Source organism: Falco cherrug, chromosome 3 (assembly GCF_023634085.1).
Source record: "Falco cherrug isolate bFalChe1 chromosome 3, bFalChe1.pri, whole genome shotgun sequence".
Taxonomy (NCBI): domain Eukaryota; kingdom Metazoa; phylum Chordata; class Aves; order Falconiformes; family Falconidae; genus Falco; species Falco cherrug.
Genome location: NC_073699.1, coordinates 56481331 through 56507543, shown reverse-complemented (window position 1 = coordinate 56507543; position 26213 = coordinate 56481331). Strand labels below are relative to the sequence as shown.

The following is a 26213-nucleotide window of genomic DNA, read 5'->3' as shown; positions in this document are numbered from 1 at the left end:
TGTCTACCTTGCAGTAAGTGCTGGTAAAACTGAAAACCACAGCCCTTTAGCTGTAGATTAACATAATTTTACACATAGTCCGAACAGGAGTACATGACAGTAAGCAGTACAAATACAAGCAGCACTTATGCATCCATGGGACAAAAGAATCATTAATTTTAGCTGAAAGTACACTAAAGCATTTCAACACACAACAATACTAAACTGCAACAGCCTAGATGCACGAGCCAAGTAAGTACTTGAGACATACTTTCAAAGTATCCTGTAGATCTGTAACAGATACTGTATCATCTTCCTCATCATCACTACTCAACTGTTCTTGTGTGCAGTAATGAGTGCTATAAGCAGAGTGGTCTTCTATTGCTTCCAGCCAACTCTGAACAAAAAAACCCAGAGTTAATACACATTTGAAAGGTCATCCCCAGAAGGCAACAGCATACATGCAAAAGAAAAAATCAAAATTTTCGATTGATGTGAGATATTAATTAGTAACATGAGACATCTTAATAAGCAGAAAATAAGATTATTAAAAATGGTTACCTGTATTGAAGATGAGATACTCTGTGGTCAGACTGTCACAGACTTATCTGATTAAACTTTAAGCACAAACATAACCCACCCCTCAGCCTACCCAAAGTCACACAGAAAAAAGTTGCACCAATTAAGAAAAGACTGTAGGGAATGTGTTCTGCATCTTTGGTTTTCCATTCAGACAGCAAGATCCCTGTGACAAAGTCTGCTGCCTTATGTGTGACAAACTGTTTACAAAACCGGAAGCGCTATCATAATTAAGAGGTAGATTATTTTCTTGTTCATTACATCAGAGTGGCAGAGTTTGGCAGGGACCTCTGGAGGTCATCTGGGCCAGCCCCCACCCCCACTCGCCCGCTTCAAGCGGGGCCACCTAGAGCTGGTTGTCCAGGACCACATCCAGATGGCTTTTGAATATCTTCAAGAATAGAGACTCTACAGCACCTCTGGGCAACCTGTGTCAGTGCTCGGTCACCCTCACATTTTTTCTTATGTTCAGAGGGAATGTCCTGTGTTTCAGTTTGTGCCCATCGCCTCTGGTCCTGTCACCAGGCATCACTGGAAAGGGCCTGGCTCCATCCCTCTTTGCACCCTCCCTTCAGGTATTTACATATATTGATAAGATACCCCAGAGCCTCTCTCCTCTAGGCTCAGCAATCCCAGCACTGCCAGCCTTTCCTAGTATTAGAGATGCTCTTGTCCCTGTAATCATCTTAGTGGGGAGCCCAGAACTGGACGCAGTACTCCAGTTGCCTCCACCACTACTTCATCATGTTAGTACAGTTACAGAAGCACAATAGTAAATACACTACAAATAACCCTAAAAAAAAAAGTTATGCTCTTGTTTCAGGCCCATCTTTTAAGAAAATATAATTAAGTCATCTAGGAGGATGGCTAAGAGTAGAACGTACCATTAAACACTTTTGTTTAGGATAACAAACGATGAAAGAAAGTGCAACAGAAGGAAGTTGCAATAGAAATTTACCACATGGAAAAGAAAAAGAGGTAGTTAGACTAAGAACATAATACAGGCACAGACCTGGAAAACAGGGTGGCAATAATTCTAAAAAACAGAATGACAATCTGTCCATTTTTGCTATTTAGTCCATAGTCATGCTACAAGATTCAGTATCTGCACTTATGTTACCAAGTCCTGGTGATCAAGATACTGAACCCACTGCTAATGCATTCACAGCAAGTAGTACGCAAATTATTCATTACGGAAATTAGATTTTAAAGTCTTTGATGGAGAGTCATTATTACCTCTCTAGTCTGAGAAGGAAGGCTATTTTTAGGAATCTTGAAACGATGAACAGTGTCATCAAAACATCTGACAGAAAAGAAGCAACTGTCTGTAGATTTTACCTAAAGCATTGTGGAGAAAACACAAAATTAGTATAATGAATTAGTAAGAAAAGAGAACACTTAGGAGTAACCAAGGAGGAGAATTACTTCCAAATCAGATGGTTTTGCTTCAGTTTTGACACAAATTAACTATTGTTTACAAAACCTGGTCAGAACAGTTTTGCAAAGTATGCTGTCTTGCATTTTACATCTTGAATGAGAATACAGAGGTTATGTCAAAATACTACATTTGCACCACTTGATTCAGGCAAAAATCACAGCAATGGTGCAAGACCACCAATATTAAGGAATTTGTAGATACGGGAAAGTAAGAGTGACTTTTCATGTATTAAGCGTATATATAACTGTAGTTTAAAAGAACTTGTTGTGCCAATCCACTAGGACAGGTTTACTTCTAAAACAAAAAGTATTGAAATGATTCTAAATGCATTTTCCTTACACACTTCATCTTCCTTTGTATTATAAATGACACCTGGCCTGTTTTTCTTCTGTCCTCTGTTCACCCCTTCCAAAAGGAATACCCACAAGCATAATAGAATTTAAGAAAGTTTTCAAAAAATCACCTTCAGAATTGATCATCTCTGCAACTTGAGATCAGCTTAAGTTACACAATCAGTCACAAGTAGCCAACGACAGCTACAGGAGGAACTAGAGCTTTGCTATTCTGTATCACATGCCCCAAACAGTTGTTTTGCACAACTGAAGAGGCATGGTTTTAGGAAGCCTTATGTTTGTTTAAATCTTGAAGACTTTAGGAAGAAGTGAAGGAGCTTTATGGCCACTTTACATATAAGAATACTTTGCTTGAAAAGAACTAGCATTTTTTTGCAACACCACAAGCTTTTTCCCTTTTTTATAAACTAGGGATGCCTACCAAGCTAGCTGAAGTTTTCATTGCCTAGGTATGGACTACCATGATACAGAAAAGCCAGTAGACAGAAGTAATTTCACTTCCTACCGTGCAGACAGCTTGTGTCAGATGCTTGCATCCCTGACGATGATCATTATTCACTGCATCAGCTCTTTAAAAGAAAAAGAGATTTAATAAAGTGAAGACAGGAATTCAAAACGCTTTTCAGAAATTTAAACACAGAACTTACTGTCTCCGATACCAGGAAAGGACTCCATGTTCTAGAACTATCCAGTAGAGTTTCCAACCAAAAAATCGTGAGCTCTAAAAAACCCAAAAGAATTGTAAAAGGCCAGGTAAGGTTAACAGCTGAAGAGTTAGCTTGAAGGCTCTTACATAGAACTGGTAGTCATTAGGAACACATTTCAGGTTTTACATATCTTGGTGATCACAGCAACCTGAGAATACTTCACAGTTACAGTGCTATTCTCTTTTTTGGAAATATCTAAAGACAAAAGTGCTGTTGAGCCTGTTATTCAGTTAGAACTTAAATATTAAATATTAAAATGCTGATTTTTTTAATATTACAGGGGTTGTTGATCACCACAAAATTCTACATTGTAAAAGCAAATAAGAAACAAAAGACACTGGGATATCCAAATACAATATTTTACCTTCCACAAGCTTTAGTATATAGTCCTGGTTTAAAAACAGTTTCTTGTATTACAATTGTGAGTGAATACCTAGGAAAATTTACACTGAAGAAAACTTCAAAGATTTCATTAAGGAAAATAAAAATTAAGTATTTATGTAGAAAAATCGAGAAACTTTTTTGTTTAAGCAAGGAAAAAAATAACCACTTGAGTATCAGAGCAAAACAAACTTGAAACAACCATTTGATTGACATCTTCCCTCAAAGTTTTAAAATTTCCAGAAGGTGGAGAACTTGTGGCAAAACATTAGCAATAGATTATGAAAGATATTATATTAGTCATAGATTAAAGACATCTATTCGGGAAAGAAAAAGAAACAAACCAAAACCCATTTTGCCCATCACACAGACAAGGAATACAAACTAACCACAGTTAAGCTTTGCCACAGAAATTACCAAGAAATGGAGACTTTAGGGACTGAGGTTAAGGTCAGAGTGCCATGAATCTAGTAACTGCTCCACCCAGCCAGCCCATCTACAATTTATCCAATATACCAGACTAAAGTAATTTAACAAATGTATTATTGAAAAGTTCCATCATGCATCAGTTCTTACTGAAGGGCAGAAAAGCACATACCGACATACTTTGAGATTTTACAAGCTATTTTAGAACAGGAAATAAGGCATACCTTCCATAGGAGACCTTCATATCGTCTCAGAGGTTTGTTGATAACCTGCATAAAAATTAAAGCTCATGTAGGAATAGCTCCAACTAGACAGCCTCGGAATTTGAAGTGGATATAAAAGCTCCTACCTTTCCGGTTTTACCTCCCAGTATCAGTTTCATTTCGGCACCTTGGGCTAGATCACAGGGTGTCTGATCTGTTTAGTAATCAAGATGGGGCATGAGAATTTGATGCAAACAAACCTAGATGTACTTAACTTAAAAACAATCTGACACTCTGTTTACCCATTAAAGTTTGGTCCCACAAGCATCTACATTTACTAGGAACTGGGGAATATAAACTCCTCAGAGGCAGAAGACTAGAAAGGCTCTGAACTTTTGTGCACTGAACTGTCCTTCAGAGTTCTACTTGCCACAGAGAGGCTTCTGCTTTTACTTAAGATTTTTATAGCTGAAGAGCTAAAAATTAACAGTTCAGAACACTCACAAATATCAAGACAGAGACGTTTTTAATCAGATGACAAGTACACAGTTTGCATAACATCCGAGTAAAGTTCTCCTGGATTTGCTCCCATTAGAAGCCACCTTCTGAAGAGTCACTTTGTCTGGAGCACCTCTTCAAACTTACCACTCCTTCTGTTACCTGTGTTCAGTGTTTAGCATCAAGAAAACAAGTGTCAGACACATTTCACGGTTATGACATACAGCAGGTAAATTTTCTAGGAATGGGTAAGTTTGGAAAATAACAGCATATATGCTAAGTATTTTGCTACAGTTCTTAAGTCTCTTGCAATCTGGTCAGTGTTGGGCTTCTTTTATTTGTGATACAAAGCTTTTAAAGCACTGTAAGATTTTCCCTGAACGCTGAGTGATAAGTAACATAGCTTATTAGATGCTGTTGAATTTGTCTCCTCTTAACACTTTATGTACTTTCATTTGGTACTTACCATTTTTGTTTCTTATTTTAGGATCTGCTCCATTTTTTAGAAGTTTCAATGCACAGTGCTTATGGGCACGATATGCTGCACAATGCAATGGTGTGTTCCCCATCTGATCTGTACAGTTGATATCAGGTGGTTTGGGTTTGTTCAACTGGGAAAAAAAAAAGTTTTGCTTACTTATTATTTTTTTCTCCCCAGGTGCCATGTTCATTCTTTTGAAAGTTAGCTTTTCCTAACTACGATGCTTCAATGCAGATCTGGCAACAAAGAGGGCATGTAGCAAGTATTATGAGAAGGACAAGGACTACAGCAATTAAGCAAGATGTTTGGCTAGAGTAAGGAACTTCTCAGTTTTTTGTTTGCTATAATCCCTTCTGCTGCACAACATGAAACATTTATCCTGGTCAGCTGCACAGTGCCAGAGAGAGTTGCCCAGCAATATGAATGACTGAACTACAATGCTAGAATGGTCCTGTATGATTCTACTGTCAAAATTTACCGTTTCCTCTAGAAGACTCCCAGGCACAGTCTAAAAGTCAGCACAGGCCAGTGCTAAATCCTGTGTTGTCACCCTGTTTCAGACAGTAAGAACTTCATACAGAAGGGTGGCAGGCTTGCCAGTCTCAGTGACAGAGCTATCATACACCATTTGGAAGCTCCTAGTACAGGCAGTCTGTTACACAAACAGTTCCACTGCACTCTGAAGTCTAACTATTGCGGAAATTAAGGTTAGAGCAACTATGTAACAGAGGAAACCCAAGTTCTACCTGGACATAATATGAATGTTTTGAGAAGCTGTCCTCAAAGAGAAGGGTCATTAAGCATGACACTACTAAGTGCCCTAAAATACAACACTTCTACTCAGATATATGGCTACTGGATGTGTACAAGGGGGTTGGACGCTATGATCCTTAAAGGTCCCTTTCAATATAAACCATTCCAAGCCAAATGGGACTACCTTAATAGAAAGGCTATGCTACTGTTAAGCAGTGACAAGCAGTGCATGACAACTTTAGAGAAACTCGATTTAAGCCTTCTGCATTAGCTATATGCTATCTTAAGAGAAATTACTCATAACAACAGAACACCCATTGGAGCAATTCAACGTAGCATCAACAGTAACCACCTTAAAAGTGCTTCAGTAATAGTCAAATAAAGGATAAACTCCTGCAGCTGTTATTTACAGTTCAACTGAAAAGAGAACACAAGTCAAGAACAGACAGCTTGGGGGAGTATAATATCATTAATACTGAGGTCAAATACTTCCTGAGGATTCCTAGGTTTTAGCTCTTTCCAACCAGTTGTTTTACATCTGCCTTATCTCTGCCTCCTGACTTCTTGCCTCCAGACCTTTTAAGCGGCATGCCTGTGCTTTCAGCAGCTTACACCATATTGTAAGTATTTTGAAGGAAGTTTTGTGCATTGACTCAGTGACATAAAAAGCTCTCCAGTCATTTCAGCAAACGTACAGTATGTTTTTGAGAACTCTTAGGAAGAACACACTAGTTTTGGTTCAAGTAGACTAAAAAGCTTGGGTTAAGGTTCAACTACTGAAGGTCTAGCTTTTAATAGCAAAACACAAAACACACTGGGATCTTGTAAGAATCTTGACAGAAGAGACACACAAAAGCCAACGCTATCATTTGACTTAAAGAAACTTCAATAGAATGAGCAGTTGTAAAGTTAAAGTGCATGCTGGAAAAGGAGGGAAAAAATTAGATCTGAAGCGCAATTAGAAAGCTTAGAGGAACTGCACCGTTAAATTATCTCTTCCAGACAACTGTGTTACAATATGCAGTACAGTTTTTTGGTAAAAATAATCAAGATAAAGGAGAATTAACAATACAAGGGTATCTTTCAAGTAAGTGGCACACTGTTCCAAAAGCAGGGCAGTAGAGACTAAATTCTGGTGTGTTAGGTCTCAATAAAAGCAGATGTAAGCAGCCAATGTTTCACGAGTATAACAGTCTGCTAATAAAAGATACACTAGGAGCAGAAAGGCCTGAAAATCAGTAGGTAAGTATGAGGAATTCTCAAGACAAAGGGCAGCTCAAAGAGCTACACCAGCTCTCCACAGAGGTATTAACCTAAGGGTAGGAAAGTCATGAAGGTTTACACCACAGAGCTGTAAGTGGAAAAAGTTCTTTGGACTTCCTCAAGAATCAGCGGAAGTATTAAAATTGTAATTCAACAGTCACAGGTCCAAGCACTCACTGAAGGATTCCAAGAAACACCTGTTATGACTTAAGAACTGCCTCAGGGTCAAGAATGTGATAAGTACTTTGAAAAGTTTTAGAGGTCAACATATATCTGTCCTCACAAATACAGATCTCAATGATACAAAATATTTTAAAAAATCACTTAGAAACTAAAACATTCACAGGAACAGTTACATGTGCATGCATGGTTACATGGTACATGAGAAAAAGCACAGTTCTTTAATGACAGACTTCTATGAGGAGTCACCTTTTTCTTATTTTTTCTGCATCAGTTTAATGCTTAGTCAGCAGGCATGCAACAGATGTTACAAGTTATTACAATCAAGAACAGATCCTTATGCCAATGTATTAATTGCAATTAATACAATCATACCAGTGAATTAACACACTATTTTTCTACATCTTATGTACTGTGTACAGCTCTGGTTCTCTCTCCATTTCAAAGAGGACAGTACAAAATGTACAAATAAGAATTACAAGGATGACCAAAGATTTAAAAATTTTCCATGCAAGGAGGAGTTAGAAAGACAAGGGTTCTTCAGACTAGGAGAGACAAATTTAGAGAATGGAAATAACAAATTTTGAATAAGTGTTCACTCTGTCTTCTAGACAGAAAAGAATTTCAAATTTCTCAAAATACAAATCTCTAATTTGTGAATTTTCCAGTAGAAGCAAGCAGAAGTATTCAGACTGATTTGATGTCTTAAAAGGTATTATTACAGGTGCTAACCAGGTAGAAAGTATTCCACACTGCATGTCTTACTTCCAAGGAAACTCTTCAGGACTCACAAAAGCCTGAGTTCAAGCACTGAGACCCTGCTTCAAAACCCATCTGGATATGGTCCTAGGTCATCTGCTCTAGCTGATTCTGCTCTGCAAACAGGAATTGGCACCCTCCAGCCTCAATTCTTCTTTGATTTGCTTCTCCAATAACCTTTCCACTCCACGGTATTGTTCAGTTTGAATTACTATGAGTGTGCACATGTGCACATAACAGCTTTCAGTTCCTGCTCAGCCTGAAATTGTGTTATGCACTGAATTTGATGTCGTCCATTAAAATGGATGTTGACTGTCCATTAGAAACTACAGAGACTTCAGCTGCAATGGGTGCTAACAACAAAAGCTTACTTTCAAGATTTAAAATAGGCCATACTATAGTGAAAACCTAGGCACCCACGACATTAAAGTATCCACAAAAACATAACCAGCTTACACCAGTAGATCTAGAACTGCTATTTACAACTAACTGAGGAGTATTTAGAAATATGAGAGAAGCTAAAAAACATTGTTTTTCAGTCTCCAACAGGAAGGCTGGAAAACCCTTGAAGGTTTGGCACTTTACCAATATACCACAGTCCACAGCAGTAATATTCTGAAGTCACAGCCCTTTGGAATGCAAGGCCTAATGTCTTATGTTGTTACATTAGCATTATGGCTTGAACAACTTCACACAAAGTATTACAAGTACTTGAATTCTTACCAAGGCAGTCAGCTTCCCCATTTCCCCCTCTCTTGCTGCTCCTAAGAGTTCTTCTTCCAGTTTCCTTTCTTGTGTCCTTTCCACTGCTATTTAAAAAAAACCCCAAGTTTAAGGTCAGTTTCAATGAAGTAGCACATAAAGTACAGCATTCAAGAAACTGTATCAAAACAAGCGTTTCCAGTATTATCTGAGATGGGTATAAATGAAATATTTATTCAGAAAAGTCTACGTCAGAGCAAAAATATGTTCAATACATGTAATATTTGACAAGATATGTAAAAGTGTATACACACGCACATATATATGGTTGGTTTTTTTTTTAGACACAACCCAACCTCACTCCCTTTAAAAAGCAAAAATAGGGGAACTATGCAACATCCCATCAGATCTTCCCTGTGTTCTTTTCAATTTCTCTTCTCTTCCTATCATCCTACAGAAATTTCATTCTTCTCTAACAATTCAGCAGATAAGCAACATAAAGGACTTTTATCTGTAACTTGCATGCAGAATCAGAAGAGAGTTCACTTTTCATATACACAGTCTGTGCTATTGGACACAGAGCTTCAGCAGTATTTAGGGGTATCACATAATAATACCAGGAAGCAACACAGTTCTTGAAATCTCCAAAAATCTAAGCAGTGGGCATATGTAAGTATTTGGACACAATCTCACTCATTTTCAATACCTGTAAGGCAACAGAGCAAATGTGGGGAAGGGTTTTTACTTTTTTCTCCTTTTGACACAACCTGTAAGATTGCAATAGCAAGTCCTAAACTTGATCCAAAAATGGGCCACCTTTGAAAACTGTTCAGAATTTTGCTTTTTAATGATTTTGTTGACACAAAGTCACTTACTATTCTTGAGTTTTTTCTCTGCCAGTGAGCTAAGGCTTTGACTGCCATGTACCATTCAGAGCTGTACCAAGTATTACCCCCAAGAAGGCTGAAATTGTTACTTGAATAATGCTATTGGCATTCAGGATACCTAACTCTCCAAGTCACTTGCAGACATATTGTGAAAAAAAAAAACTTCCAACTGTCAGTACTGCAGAGAGGAACAAAAACCTATGACTTTTTTCTTTCTAATAACCAAATTTAAAGCGAAAATTCAATTGAGCTTCAGTAACTTGCAGAAGAAAATCAGCTTTTAGAATATACAAGTGTTGAAACAAATGAGGTTATGACCTATTAAAGTTACCTTCCAACATAGTCCTTATGTCTTTATCATGAGTAACTTCTTTTGCAGTCTCTCCACTCCCATTAACAATAGAAGTATCAGCATTGTGCTGCAAGAGTAACATCACCACCTCCTGGAAAACAATTTGAAAAACACTGCTTATCTATGTCTGTTACAGCAAGGCCACAATCAGGCTTTCCAGCTACTGACATCCTGTAAAACGAGCTGTGTAACGGCTTCTCACCATGGCTGACTTACAAAAACAGGAAGGGATGTTTTAGAGATTGAAGAGTGGGACTAAGAGGATTGCAACCTTCTCTCTCACATCAGTCAGGCTGAAAGAACTAACAAGAGATTAGTTACAGCTGAACAGGCCCACTCTGATTCAAAAGCTGGTGTACCTGGTGTGAATGCTGAATTTAACAGATAAAAATAGTACAGTTGGCTCTTTTGATTATAGAGACTTTAAGTAATCACTCCTTCAGAAGGGTGAAGAGGTTATCCATTGAGGCAGTACTGGTTTGGGAATGATGGCGGCACGTGGGGGAAAAAATCAAACTAGTCTTACATTATAGGCCTATAAAAAGCTCTTTAGTTCTAGTTTTCTATAAAGAAACAGCACTTCCAGACATCCAATGGACCAGTGTGTCCTAATTTACAGTTTTTAGCCCTCCATGTAAATTTCTTTTGTAAATATTGTTTCTCCTAACTAACTGCATCTCTACTCCTTTTCCTGTGTCAACCATACCAGGCACAAACACAAATTAATATGTTGTACTTTAGCAGCTGATGAGAGATCTTCACCCTGGCTTCCACACGGTAATTAGCACCTGCAGCTAGAGGTAGCGTTATGCTTCAGCAGTTTCTCTGACACACAGCAGAAGCAGAACAGAAGCAACATCAGTTAGTTACAGAGCTGATAGCAGGTTTTTTTCCACTGTAGCACTCAACTGTGTATCTTTCTCTGCCCGCAAAATCTTTGCCAACAAAAAGCTAAAAAAATATGACAAAGAATACGAAGGAAATCCATGGACCAGTATTCTCCCATCTTCAAGAAAAGATATTTGTACCATGTTTTTGTTTTGGACAGTTATACTAGCTACGCAATGTGCCTAGTCATTTGAACACGCTGTACCAAAACAGGTAAATAATCTTTAGACACTGTACAAACATGTTTTTGAAGTGATCTTATTGCTAGTACTTCTTTAATAATTCCAAAATTGAGGCTTACAAAAAGGCAACATATTTTACCTTACGTCCTGTGAAAGCTGCACGATGGAGTGGAGTGTCCCCCATGTCATTCAGCACATTCACAGCTGCACCAGCCTAAACAGCAAGACCAAAAGATACCGAATGTCCTTCCAACAAGAACTACACAGTTATTCCCTCTGACTGAGAGGAAGGGGAAGACAGTACAAATCATATCAGAACTGTAACACAGCCATCCTGGAAACAAAGATACATTACATATACAAGCTTCATAACCAACATTCTATAAACTGTTTCAAAAAGGAAAAGCCTCCTGCATTTTTTCCAGGTATCCCTCTCACTTTTAAGAATGTGGTATATGGAACATAAGATTAACACCCGGGGCAGGGGGGGGTGTTGGTTTGGTTTACATTTATTGGGGGTGGCTGGGGAGTGGGGTTGTGTATTTGGGGGTGGGTGGGTTGGTGGTTGAGGGTAGGCATTGGGGGAAAAAAAAACAACTTAATGAAAGAACTGCAGTAGTACTGTATAACAAGCATACATATATTATTACATATGTACACACAGTAGCACCAGCCTCCTGGTGCTCCTGATTTAGCAAGTGGTGTTGTTCTCTCTAGGCACCTATTGCTATTCCTTCACTTAGAGTGAAAACTTCCATTTCAGCATTAAGATGGTACCATCTGAAACTTAACCTTTCTTCTCCTTTTTCTCTTCTGCAATCTTTGTCTTGAATCTCCTTTCCTTGTCTTATGCAATTTCTCCAACCTGTACCTTTTATCTGACAGGACGACTGATAGCTGCACTGCACAGACACTGTTCCAGGAAACCAATAAATCCTATCCTTCTTTCTTTCAAGATCTCTTCTACACTGCTTTACTTAACCTCTCAAAGGGTCAGAAAAAGGGCAGGACATATTTAACTATCACATATGTTTACATCACATAATTTAGCCAGGTCACTGCTGCCTGCCTAAAGTTAAATAATGAACCTGACCAGTTCCAGAGCTCTGTTTCTGATAATACCTCACTCACTCTTTGAGCACAAAAATCTAGGCACAAGTACACAGACACAACCTGTATATGCTGGGCTTCCAGAGGCGCACAGCCTGCTTTATTATTCAACTTACTCTTCAAATAATACTCTATCATGAGCCAAAGTTACATACTCTTCCAACTCTGGAAGTGCTGATAAATGCATTAAGTGACAAAACTTTACCTTTTGCTTTAAGTAGCCCTCTTGGATTGAGAACAGCATTATCTACTAAGCAAACATGTAGGCTAGAGAAGAACTTCTCAAAGAAACTCAACTTTATTTCCTGCTTTAGAGTCATGATAATGGCTGGTGGCCTTTATTCTGAATGAAATTCAAGGTTAGATTAGCTACCTATGTGTTCGAGGCTGTTTAGCATGTTCCTTCCATCTGCAGCAAAATCTTTCAAACACGAATAGGGTATAATACAGTTAGGGTTGAAGCTACTCTGAGAGCTGAGGGTAAAAAAAAATAAACTCAGAAACAACTGCAAATGCAGTGCAAACATGGCTATGAAAATACAAACAGGTCAGCTTTGACAACAGATGTTCACCATTTCAAAGTTCATTATTTCAAATACATTAGAAAGAAATCATGAGTCAAACTATGTTAGCTCGTGCCTGGAAAGAAACACATACCGGTTACTTTGCACAGAATTCTGGACATACTTCTATGCACAACATAAAGGTAGATAATGCAGATCATTTTGCATTTGAAACACTGAACTGTCTTGTACAACTCAGTAAACGAAACTGCCTAAATTATATACTTTATGTACTACAGTAAGCAAGATCAGGCCCTTGAAGCATTTGCATTATTGACAAAAGCTAAGACTTTCATGAGTGCATGCCTATACACATTTTTAATTCCTACATTTGGGTGGTTACCTAGACAAACACACATACCCCATGAGAAAGTCAGATAAGTACTGATAATTGTAAACACTGTTCAGATTAACAACTGTACACTACTGTACAGACTTCCAGTGTCACTATTTTGGGTCCTTGTAAACTAGGCTGATCTTAATACTGCAACTATTCCATTCCTTAGTTTTAACAATCAGTTATTTCCATGTTACATGCAGATAAACTGTAGGAGTGGCTCTGCCTCTCTACAAAGCCACCTTTCTTCTATCACAAAAACCTGAATAAATACCGTTTCTAGCATAACAAAGAATTTTCTGCCTTACCCACACAGGCAAGTAGAAACATACCTTCAGCAAATCCTCTACCACAACAGCATGTCCAAAATAGCAAGCAAGATGAAGAGGTGTCCAACCCATATTAGATTTACTTCTACCTAAAAGACAAAATAAGTAAATTAAATTTTGTCACACAATACAAAAAAATCTTGTCATGTACTTAGATGATCATTCTTCACAGTAACAGAGGCAAGGAGGCTAGAAACATCAATACTACTCACGTCATCAAAATTACTAAATCAGGATGCAGTTTGAGAATGTTAAGATTCAAACCTACAAAATATTCCTGAAAGGAGAAAGTCATGTAGTCTGATGGTAAATAAAACTTTTGTTTTCATGTAATACTTTGTTCAACAGTAGCAAGAAGCTTCAATTACTTTCATTAACTATGAAAACAGTACATGCAAGTACACATTTTTCTCTTGTTTAATCAAAAACCTGTTTGGTTTACCTGACTCTTTTCTACATACAAATGAGAGGTAGGACAACCCATCTTCCAAATAAAGAATTTTTTAAAAAAAAACAAAAACCCGGGTGGGACAACTTAATGTTAAGACATTTTTTGTTGTCTTGTGCTCATTTCATTTTCAATAAAGATAGCCTTTCTAAGCATCATGATTTGAAATCTTTGTGCGCTGTAGAACTCATGTACCACCTACAGCTCTAAGCCTTTGCAGGAATGATAAGCGCAGGCACAGAAGTGACCATGCAAAGAAAACTATGATTTATGATTCAAAAAGCAATTAACATGCTCTGTAAGACTGGCTGTATGAATGAAATTCAAGAACTGTCCTACAGTTGCTTCTTTAAAAGCAAGACACTAAAGCATTAGAGATTACTAAATTAATAATGCACAATACAATTGAATATTAGAATTGGAATGTATTAATCTAAGTTGACGTGCTTTGTTTTCACTAAGCAACAGACCTACAGCATTGTAAGCACCACCTAAAAGCTATCACTTTGTATTTGGAAGAAAAATGAAAACAAGGCATTTGAAATTGTTTTGAAATTACTGCCACAATTAAGTTTTCCCCTTTCATGTATCCCCAAGCATTGATACTTGGAACACGCACAATATAAGTTTGCCCTGAGGAGACAAGCCACTAGCATAAGGAAAGAGAGAACTGCTGAGTGTCTTGCAAGTTCATCACTCTTTCTGCTCTCATATTACAAATTAACATTAGAATGTGGTTCACAGCTGAAATATTTCTTGTAATTGTTTCCAGCTAACATTTTTGCCCTTTATTTTTGTTACTTTTTTGTTACATTTTGCCTATTTCTTTTGTTACTTGATTCTCTTTTCAACATCTTCTGTTGTTCCAACCCCAGATCTAATGTTTTTCCCTCATCCCAGTCTGGCCTACAACAGAGTTCCCACCCTATGCGACTGATGGGTTAAAGTACCTGAGAAGATAAATATTTTGTGGATCACCAACTCTGGGGCTGCTTATGCTGGATAACATACCAAATGGACGTCATTCAACCTTCAGTCTAGTAAGGAAGAAGGTTCTTTCAAAGAACACAGGATAGGTCCAAGTTTCACTGGATTCATCCAATTAGCCCAAGACATCATGAGTTACAGCACTGACAAGACAATACTGCTGCCAAGGAATTCAGTCACAGAAAAAAATCAGGATCCCATCCAGATTTTTAGTTCTTACTGGATAAAGTGCCAAAGGCCCTTGTTGTGCATGCACTCTGAATGTTTGCATTTCTGATGTTAGCTGACCAGTTACTTCTCGAGCTCTTGAGGTGTTTGTTACTTCTCTTCAAGTAACCACAAGTGTTTGCGCTTTTTTATTATTATTTTAAACCAGGACATCATTACACAGGGGAGAATGCAAGGACAAGAATGTAGAACACACAAAAAAATTTCCCCTACCCCTCCAAACCAGTTCTTTGCTTTGATGCCAGTTAACTTCAAGTCTCAAGCATTACTGTTTTTTTTCAGAGAACAGAGACAAGCTAGGCAGTTATTTCCTGGTTGTGTTCTACTAGGCTACTGTGCAGTCATTCAAATGGATATTTTGCCATAACACTATTGACCATTGATCTTATTTTACAGTTTTCTCACTTTGCAGAGTCCTAGATATTCTATTTTCTGGTATTTAAGGAGAATGAGCCAACATAAACAGCCTTAGAAAACATAATTGTTTTGGATGAAACCTGGGTTTAGTGCTGTTTTAATGTGAATACCTTCTTTTGAAATCATTGAACTGAGAAAACTGGAAATGGAAGTTCACTTCACGTGGCTGGATTCTCATCAAGCAAGTCTTGCTTATCTGCAGCTAGAATCCAGTCACAACAGTGCAAGTACAGGAAGCTTGGATTTATTTTCTCCTCCTTTGCTTTGGCTGAAATCTAGATGTTTGGGATCACTGTTGTCAGACTTCATACTTGTAAACCTAGAGCACAGTCTCAGATATAAGCTCACCCATGGAAAGACAAGATAGGTTTCACAAGATGTTGAAGGTAGGCTTTGACACCCAGGCACATCAATGTGTCGGACTTACACACTCCCAAGGCACACTCTGGGGGAAGTTTACACTACCTCCAGTACAGCCTCCCACCTGCTCCAAAAGTACTTTATTCCAAGCCAAGTGTCACTGCCACATCAGATGCAAGTCCTGAAGGAACTGCTGCAGCATTGAAGACATTCCCCATACCCTGACTTTCTAGGGACATCTACTTATCCAGAAGGTAATGACAGAAGGACAAGAGGCTGTAAGGAAGAGAAGAAAGATTGAGGGTTGCAAAAAGTTGCAGTCTACAGCCTGTATTTTAGTTAATCATCATGTGGTTATGCAATTACTATCTGGTAGTGCCTAACAGATCAGGTTTTGTAGCAAGACGTAGTGCTTTTACTAGTGAGGAGGCAGAATGGCAGGGGTAGTTACGCTGCAGATTGAGGCCGTTTGGCTTGAAATTGTCTTAAGTCTATTTCCAATGGAGTACTCTACAGGAGCAGAGTGATTGAAACAGTCTCTGAAGAGTGACTGTGGAATAATAGAGTTTTAACTCTGAAGTTTCATACAACCACAACAGTTCCCAAGAGAACACTTCAGCTACGCTTTGCATCCTCTAACATTTAGAGGAATCAGAACTTGGAATTTATACATAGCGAAGTCTCTGCTGTTCATATTCACAATTATTTTGTTTAACCTGAACTACCACCAGCACGTTCCCTCTAGCTTCCTACACCTCCCACTAGCAAGCATGTATTAGCTGCCTGGCCATGTACTGCTAAACTGGAAGAACAGCTAAGCACCATGTTTCCTTTAGTCAGCTAAGTCTCTACTATGCTGCAGACTTTCACAATACTAAGACTTGAGTTTGAGCATAAACGCTGAGCAGAGACCAGTTTGCTTGACATAATACAGGACTGAAGATTATGCTTTCTTCGCTTCATTTTATGTTTAAGAACACATATGAGAAGCTCTGAAATCTCTTCTAAGCACAAGACATTTCAGCAACTTGTTTGTGGGTGTTGCATATATCTTTAGGTGCTTTCATTCCAATTGTTTGGGTACTACATATGCTGTCATGAAAATTTGCAAAGAATATACTTGTGAGGGTGGAGGACTTCAGCACCATCAAGCTCTGTCTAGTTCCCTTTTAAATTGTGAACTAGCGCAGTAAAGATGAAGTGGCAAGGGTTTGGGATTTACGACTTGTTTTGCTGAGGTGAGTACATTATCTATTGGGAAAACACAGACGTGGCTGAGTAAAACAAAAGGATGAGTAAACTGATGATTAAGAACAAGACTTGGGGAAGGGATAGAGCTTGTTTAAAGAGCAGTGAAGCCTGTTATCTAGGGCAAGGTGTTCCCTCTGTCATGGCTGAGAAGAAGCCTAGTTGCTCTCTCCCTTCTCCTTTTTGCAGTGCTACTTAACAGTTAAATGCTGAACAAAAATACCGACCTGTACAGAAAGACTGGGATGCACATCCACTTTTTTTGAAGCAACCAGAAACACACTCATGTAAATAAAGAGAAATATAAAGCTACTAAAAGAATAAAGAAATAGGGCAGTCTGCAATTGCTAGCAAGCTTGCAAATGCAGCCCCAGTTTGAAGTTTTAATGCTCAGCAAGTTGCTTAGCTATAACTACTGTAGCTATGCACATGCAAAACTTCAGTGTTGGCCAAATACTTAGATAACTAGCAGTTTTGCTTTCTTTTCCCAGGTAACCTAGTATACTGCTAATGCTAAAAAGCATATATTTGTCTCAACCATTCCTGCAAATGGCAAGAGATGTAGCTGCTCCTACTACATGATAATGAAACATGGCCTAAAAAAAATAAAATAAAAATCAGAGCTAGCAGAGCACAAATAAATGACCTAATCTTCTCTGCAGCCCTGATGGAAGCTCTTTACCTCCCCTGAACCATGCCCTCGCATTTGTTTAGTATTACAAGCTCTGAAATTGGCATAAGCATGAATACAAGCAAAAAGAGGTACTGATTCTTTGTCTTTCTGACACTTCGGGCCTCTGTGAATTACTCTGAGGTCTTCTAAATTACAATTATCTGTACTCCACTTTTATGAACTCTCCCCTATGCAAGTATGGCCTTTATTCACAGGGTAAAAGCAGCTAAGTGTTTTTTATTACTCTACTGAGCACTCCAAAGAAAGCAAGATTATACTATCAGCAACAGTTTCACTGCATGTGGCTTTAACAGTGAAATTACGAACATTTGAGGAGGGCTACTAACCTTTACAGTTGATATCAAAGTTTATTTCTCCTTTGACCATGGTATCCAACAGCTGTTTAACTTCTTCAGCATTTCCATTTCTAGCATCATGGAGAAGCTGCTGTTCTGCTTCAGTACTCATCTCTAATAAAGATACGAAAGAACGAATTCTGCAATCTCTTATGCTGCTATAAATTACGGCTTAACATTACGTCACTTTTATCCGTTGTTTAATACTAACACTGGCATGAGAAAGCTAATTATTTCCTCTGTGGAACACAAGTAATGTGCAAGCTCTTTTCAACAATCCAGCACTTCATCATGCCACTAAGACGCATTAAAATTCCTTATACAAAGCAGTTAAATAACAAAATATCCATGCTTTCTTGTTTCTCAGTTTTCTAGGTTCTAAATGTGGCTTGGGAGTTTGGAATGTATGCCACAAATGAGGCAAGCTTTCCTACAAGCATAACTAGTAAGCACCTACTTTTTCCTCATCAGGTTTCCACCTTTACCCCTAAAGGTTAGGTTTCCAGAGGCAAGGAGTTAAAAAAATAGTAATTATGCATGCCTATTAGCCCAAGTATTTCTTCAGAATTAATTGAGACTTATTTTGGCTGCCAGCCCCAGGGAACAGAATCTGTTTTCACATGGATGAATTTGCATGGAGGTCCCAGATACCCATCAGTGACTGTTACTATCAGTGCTGAACTCAGATACCTGTTCCCCTGCTCCTGCCTTGACTTAAAGGGGAGTCAAGACAAACAACTTTGTAGATTTGACCTTATCTTTAAGAAACACAATAGTATAATATAAAGAAGTAACAACTGTAAAACATCACTAGGTAATGCTCATCTTACCATTGCTCTTGAACTAAAAAAAAAAAATAAAAATCAGTATTTACATCTGTCAAGAAGGGAGAAAACAAATCCTGTTACCATAGCTATTTTTACAGCTCTTTATTGGACAGGGAGCCTTAGATCTTTGGGCAAGTGACACTGCTACTTACCGTGTCTCTTGCAGAATACAATTATTAGGCGATATCTTAACCAATCTTTTTCCACACTGACAGAATCACAATCTGAAGTTGTTTTGCTGCTTTTTAAATGTTATTACAACAACTAGATCCAGACGCAACACAGCTCACCACAGGCAAAAAAAAAAATTAATGTCCTATTTAAATACACTGCTTCTTGACACCTCTTAAAAGCAATTTTAAAAGCAGCCTCAAAAGATTGTGCTGCAATACACAATTTATTGCTGCTAAAAGCAACAGTAAAAGAAGAGGTTGTCCAAATTTAGTGTCTCCAGTTTAGCGTCTTCCCATGACACACTAGGTCTACCAGATCGTGCAGAATCTAGGCTACTAGTCAGATTGTTGCAGAGATCATTACTGGCCTCCCATAGTTAGCTCTCCTATACCAGCAGAAGTTTGATTGGTCTCACAAACTGTTTACACCCTGCTGCATTGGTCAGGCAGCTTGACCACACCACACACACTCATAGCTGAAACATGCAGGGAGCCCTTTGACTACTGCAAGATGAAAAGCCACTCAGCAAGAAAAGAGACAGTGAGAACACTGGGTAAGCAACAAAAAGCCTGTAACAGTGACAGATCTTGTAACATTCAAGACAGAGACAGAATCTAGAACAGGACAGACTGCCAAAGAGCTAACAATAGAAAAGAGTTTTCCCCTAGCTTTCGCTCAATCAGCAAAGGGAAAGAGCAAATCTGTTTTCCAAGAATTTGACAGGGAGACTAAGCAAGCCCTTTCTATCATGTTTCAGAAGAATAGACTGGATCAGTCCTTGCAATCTATCACAGACGTGGGATACAAATGCCTTCTCCAGCAGTGGTTATAGACAATACTCCTGCTTGTGCCAACTTTTCAGTTTTACTACCAAAAAAACCCCCGAACAACAAACCACCAGTACTAGTCCTCCTTCTAGTAATCCTTCAAGCCCTGAAGCTACCTTCTACTTTAACAGGAGTCTATCCACTTGTCCAAGGCAACACAGCACAGTTTGTTGTTACTGGGGCAGACCAAAATCACGTATGTTAATATATTATCAGTCTGTAATACTTTCTCTGAGGCTGAGTGATATTGTTTCAGGGGCAGACAGAGAATGCAAGCACTGAGAATCATACAGCTAAGAGGATAGTTAGAGCTCATTTTGCTGGTCTGCCCATCAGCAATGGGGGTGGGGTGTGTATGGGAGCAAAACTCATCTTTTGTTTTCACCCCCTCCCACACACTATTTCTTTAGCAATCTCTCAAATGTCTCAGATGAAGCATGCTCCTATCATTACCCTGTATCATTTGTCAACATCCCACATACACAGCAGGTATGAATAGCAATGCACTTTCAACATATTAAGAACCTGCAGTTTCCATCTGATATTGATGAGAAGGAAAAAAAGGCTGCTTGGGAAGGGAACCAAGAAGCTGATCCAAATGCACAACTCTTGTATGCAGCAAGCGCAGCTACACACATAAGCAGAATCTTAAATAGCTTAAAATACACAGAAAGCTGAATCACTGTGTAAAACTATTTGCATGATTTTTCTCCCCCCAAATAGCCATCAGGTTAAAACCACCAATTTGTTTACACTCTTGCAACAAATATTAGCAGTAGAGTGATATGCATAGTAACATGGCTAAGGAAGGTCTGTCCGCCTCACTGGTTTAGTCTCAAAGACTTTGCTGTTTAGGCCAACCTTCCCATTTCAAATACACTTTGTAAGCTTGAAGCATGCAATGATGCGGAAGAATGGCTGGCTATTACTCAGTTAGAAGGATCACTCACATGAAAACGTTCCTACAATCCATGCTGGAAAGTGAAACTGCATGCAGTAACTCATCAGACAAGTGATACAGAACCTGAAGTTTTTGCTAACAAGCTAAATAGAGTGTCTAAATGAAGCTGGCAGCAAAAGGGCTCTTAACAGGACTTAGCATAATCTTGAAAATACAGTTTCAAGCAACAGGATTTGCTCTATAATGGAGTTGAGCAACCATCAGCAGAAGTCTGAGTGGCAAGTTTAGAGTATGGAAAGAAAATGACACACAGGCACTCAAAAGCTATGTGCTTACAACTCAACTGTACTTCCCACACCCGTATTCCCCTGCAGGCAAGTTTATTTAATCACATGATGCACCACCAAAAGAGCTCCAAAATCCTCACCCACTAGTTTTGAGGTAGCGAGCCAGACCATCAGCACTGAGGGAGAAACTTAATAGTTTAGTTTGGATTTATTAGGCATAAGATACTAATAGCAGGTTAATCTATATGAATTGCGCTGCCCATATGCAAAAGCTACTAGTCACTTAAGAGAGCTGACATGTTCAGTCAGTGGTGTTGCCGCCATTACCTTACTCCTTTAATCAGCTAATATAAGTTAAACTGCCTTTCACAGTCCATCTTTACGCCTTCTGTTATTGAAAAGCTTGTATGGTAGTCTCTACAGTCACTGATATACCCTGAGAAAACACCACAAAACCAGTATTTAGTGTCTCCTATACAGCTGAGATGTGACTGCAAGGCACTTCCACTGAACTCATTAGGACTACTGGAGCAGTACTTGGCTGCTAATTGAATCTTATCCTTTAAGAAGGTATAAAAAATAGCATTGACATGCTCTGCTTTTATCTTCTTCTATGAGATCTATGCCAGAGTGATCTCATGCTATTACAGCATTTGTCTGCACGCAGAGGTTGTTTCCAACACAGAGTAGAGCTCTCAGGTTAGTAATCTGCCTGCATGCCTGCTGAAGGGAGTTTTGCAGAATGCTTAATCACAGAAGGCCACCTAACAACTGATCTACAAACTACCAACCTTACTCAACCACTAGGAGAGAGTCCAAGCCAAAAAAGGTGCTTTTCTTTCAAAGCAGTTTACAAAGACCTAAAGCACCATCCCCCACCACAGGGCAGCACAATTGATAAGACCCAATTGCTTTTGCTTTGGGTTCTTCTGCTGAGGCCTCCTGCCACGTACACATCCCAGAATAACAAGAATACACACTAAGCAGAAGGTGGCTAGTTTTCACTCTGCCGCAGCTTGACAAGTGGCAATGCCAGTATTTGATGTTAAGGTTCTGAGTCAGCAGCCACTGGTTGCATAGGAAGCTTTCTATCTGTGACAAATAGTAAGACTGGTAAAAAGCACAGCACTGGCTAGTATTTCAAGAGATCTCCTTCCAGCAATGAAGACTAGATTCCTGTAGAAAAGGGTGATACTCGCTCAGGAAGACTTCTTACACGTCCCAGCATGCACACGCTATGATGTGATGCTTTTAAAGGAGGAGGACAAAATGCACTAAAACCACACAAACAGACAGAACCTGTCTACAAACCCACACAACACACTGCACTGACAGGAGCTGTTCCAAGAAGAAAGAGTTGCAGTACTAGAAGCATGAGTGATGTTATCTAAAAGCAGTTATTTCAAACTTCCAAGTAAAGGATTCTAGAAGTTGAACTTGCTTCTGTAACAGTCTCATGGTACCTCATGTGCAAGAACCACCTTGTCTAAAAATCAAGTTACTGCCTGCTCAGTAGCAATTAACACAGATGCAACAACACAGTATCAATTCAATACCATTGCCAAGGCAATAGGTAAACTAATCCTCATTCTTAGGCATCTCCTGGCTGTTTGCTGCACATAGTTTCTAGTTCTGTTACATCAAAGACTTTCAGCCCAAGAGCTCTGAATAAGCTTACCACAGCTAGTGTGAGATCCCACCGGATCAGCAGGCAAGCACAGTGCCAAGCACCGAAGAACTTCAGCAGAGCCGCTAGAGTTCTCCACGCGCTGGAATCGGGCAGTTCGTTTCCGTACCGGTAATTAAAACACTTTTTTGAGGCGACAGGCCCGCGTGTCACGGCAACGGCACTTCTTGCCTACGGGAAAGGTGCGCTCAGACCGCCGCACCGGCCCCCGGCCGCGGCTACGGGGCTGCTGCAGGGAGAGGGAGGAAGAGGAGGAGGAGGAGGAGGAGGAGGAGGATGGGGGTGGGGGGGGAAGGCCCACCCGCGCCCCACAGCGGGCCCCCACACCGCTTCCCAAAGGCCAGGGCTCCCCCGCGCCCGGCTACCGAGGCTGCCTCCGCTTCGGCTCCTCAGCCCCGGCCTCCGGGCCGCTCCCCCGCACGGCTGGCCGCCTCACGCTGACCGGCTCCGAGCGGGAGAGGCAGCGACAGCCGCACCACACCCCCGGACACGCTCCTGGCAGCTCCGGGGCCGAGACGACGCCTGAGGCTGCCAGCGAACCGGGGTCCCGCGGGGCGGGCGGCCCGGTGGGAGCAGGCACCCCCCTCACGCACCGCCGGCCCCGCAGGCCTCTCCGGCCCGGCCGCCCTGCCGCGCCCCTCGCAGCCAGCTCCGGCCGAACTTGGCGCCCTCTCCCGCCCCGCAGGCACGAGCGGGCAGCGCCGGCCCGGGAGCAGCCCGGGGAGATGGGGCAGCCAAAGGCGTAACACGGGCAGCAACAAAACAAACGCCGCGGCGGGAGGACGCGTCACCTGCCGTTCCCCAGTCCCCGCTGCGCGCCGCGGAAGAGTTACGCGGGCTGGGCTGGGCTGACCCGCCGCCAGTCTCGCCGCGCCGCGCCTCACCGCTCCTGCCGCCGCCCGCCCCGCAGTGCCGTACGCACCGGCCCCGCACGTGACCGCCGGCGGCGCCCCGGCAGCGCGGGCCGCTCCCCCCCCGCCGCGCGGGGCGGGCGAAGCTCCGCCCCCCTCGCCACGGCCCCACCCCCCGCCTCGACCACCCCGGCAGGGCCGGGCGGCGGGGCCGTTCCCTGTGCGCGGGGCAGGTCCCGGGGGTTCGGGGGTCCCCGGAGCTGCCGCGGGTCTTGCGCCCGCCCCTTCTCTGAGAGGAGCGAGCCCACACCGGGCGCCGGCGGCCGCTCTTCCCAGGGAGGGACAGCGATGCCTGCGAGCCCGGGGCTGCCTGGCCGGCCGCTCTGCGCTCGCTTGGGTTCGCCTGGTGGGTCGCGGCGCCGGCTCCCCCCGCCCTCAGGGCGCCCCGGCCTGCGCCGCTGCGGAGGGGAGCCGCGGGGCGGAACGGAGAGGCGGCGGGAGCGCGGGCCGGCCGCCACGGGGGCGTAGCGGCCTCGGGAGAGGGCTGTGAGGGTGCGGGGACGGTGTGTCCCCAGAGGGGACAAAGGGCCTTCCCGGGAATCCCTTCAGTCTCATACACAAACGTGATGCGAGTAAAAGGGAATTGTGAATACGTTACCCTCCTGAGAACAGCGTGGCCAAGAGTAACCTAAAAAGTGAGAGGAACTGGGTACTGCTGAGGACAAAAAGCAAAGTATTCCCTTCCTTCAAGGCCCTTTGGCCCACCGCTCCTTCCCAGCTGTTTGCCCTGCCCTTATTTATTCTCTGCTACACGTTTGCTTGGAGCCAATAGCCAGCACCTTGTTTGTCTGCCTTTAGCATCTGAGAGGGGTTTCACATCCTGAAAGCTCCCACAGTGCCTCTGAAATCCTGCAGGAATTTATTAGGGAAGCTTTGTGGTGTTGAGGCACAACCAAGTCTGTCCCATATGCGGGAAGGCTGAAAAGGCAGGGCGGGAGCTTGAGGTGCTATGAGAAGCTATCTCAAAAGATGAGGATGAAACTTCTGTTCCAACAGTGGCCAAGTTTAAACCTGAGCAATTCTTGTGAAACGCTTGAGACATAAATAACGAGGCACGCTTCATTTTTCTGTATTGTCTATAACTACATATATTTTTGATGTTTTAAGAATGAATTACAGAAAGAAGAAAAGGAACGCTTCAACACCTGCAGAGATAACACAAATTTATCGTGTTTGGACTTCTGCTTTTCATTACTAAAACAAACTTCTAAACTTCAGTTAAGAGATCTAATTCCAGGGATGCTTCAGCAGTAAGTATCTGCCAGCTGAGAGGCTGCTGTGAAGGGTTGCATTGGCTTTTTTTCCTTAGGAGCAGGTCTTCAAGTTGCTGTCCTGACTTTCAGAGGACTAGCTGTTTCATTGCCACATTCATCTTCCCTTATGCTCCTGGCCACTGCTATCAGTCTGTCTAAGCTTCTTTCCCTTTATTTCTTCCTCTGGCTTCTGGCTTTGAGCAATCTTTCACAATGCATAACTGCTTTTAACAGCCTCACAATAAAATCAAGCATCCCTCCCTTTTCCTATTTTGTATTGTATTTTACATACACAAATACTATATGAAAATATTTATATTATTTCCTCATATTTATTATAATCTTTGTAATAAAATGTAAGTATCAGCATCTCCCTACTCTGCAACCTGTTGCAATGCAGCACAGAGTTTATAGCACAGAGCTTTATCCTGCAGCCAGTCAGTTACCCTGTAGCGCCCTGTTCTGCACCGGGGAGTAAGGGCAACACATTGGGAGGGATGGTGCAGGGTTTTTTCTCTGAATCTCATTAAGGAACACTTGACAACAAATGATGTAATAAAATTTCTCCTCTAAAAAGACAAAATGGAGATGACTAATACAGATAGCAAGTAAATCTTACACCCCTTCAGATTCCTGCAGCATTGGACTGACTCTGGGTGGACTTATCCCACAGCACACTGCACAGGCCCCATCCATAGAGGGAAGCTCCTCCTTGGTCATTCAAGCTTTTTAAATATTCTTACATGAAAACAGCTATTCACAAAGGATGTTCACATGAGAACTTCTTGCTGCACTTCTAGATAAAGGCAAGGTCACGCAGGTGGTGTAACCGCCTGCACCAAGTGGGAGCTGCCAGCAGGCTCCTCTGAGAAGATGCTGGTGGAGTATGTCTGTCCTGCAGCCAAGGAATTTGTGTGTCACACCATAGGCCTGATGGCAGCACAGCACAGACCTGGACTTGCTCGAGTTCACTGTACTGTGGATCACTGACTCCTGGATGTACAGTGGTCTGGTTAGGATCACTATACTCCACCTGCTTCCAGCATCTTCAGCGTGCCTGTTTTTCACCCATATTTGGCCTCCTTGCACATCCCAGAATAATAACCCAGTGTGTTTTGAAGTGTGGAAATAAAAAAAAACCACCATAGTGTTGCTGATATCAAGGGTTCTTTCTGTTTTGAGCGTACCTTTTATCCTTCTTTTTCATGTCTTTCCTGTTTCAGATAACCTGCTGAAATTAGTGATGAAGCAAGCGTGAAACACTTCCATGTTAGAGATG

At 41.2% G+C, this 26213-nt stretch overlaps 1 protein-coding gene across 3 annotated transcripts in view; it reads right to left on the bottom strand.

Moving 5' to 3' along the window:
- The window catches only part of OSBPL1A (oxysterol binding protein like 1A), a 78416-nt gene extending 54705 nt beyond the window's left edge, over positions 1-23711 (bottom strand). The window contains exons 1-14 of one of the 3 annotated variants that reach the window (XM_055703553.1): positions 23562-23711; positions 22762-22941; positions 18059-18181; positions 13354-13439; positions 11151-11225; positions 9921-10032; positions 8724-8809; positions 5031-5175; positions 4213-4280; positions 4088-4132; positions 2997-3070; positions 2855-2918; positions 1795-1896; positions 251-376 (exon numbers count right to left, since the gene is read on the bottom strand). In XM_055703553.1, the coding sequence (XP_055559528.1) occupies positions 251-376; positions 1795-1896; positions 2855-2918; positions 2997-3070; positions 4088-4132; positions 4213-4280; positions 5031-5175; positions 8724-8809; positions 9921-10032; positions 11151-11225; positions 13354-13439; positions 18059-18179 (1104 nt within the window). In that variant the 5' untranslated portion in view covers positions 18180-18181; positions 22762-22941; positions 23562-23711. The remainder of the gene's footprint in view (positions 1-250; positions 377-1794; positions 1897-2854; positions 2919-2996; positions 3071-4087; positions 4133-4212; positions 4281-5030; positions 5176-8723; positions 8810-9920; positions 10033-11150; positions 11226-13353; positions 13440-18058; positions 18182-22761; positions 22942-23561) is intronic. The other 2 variants (XM_055703555.1, XM_055703554.1) reach the window with 2 other exon arrangements.
- Positions 23712-26213: the final 2502 nt, after the last annotated feature.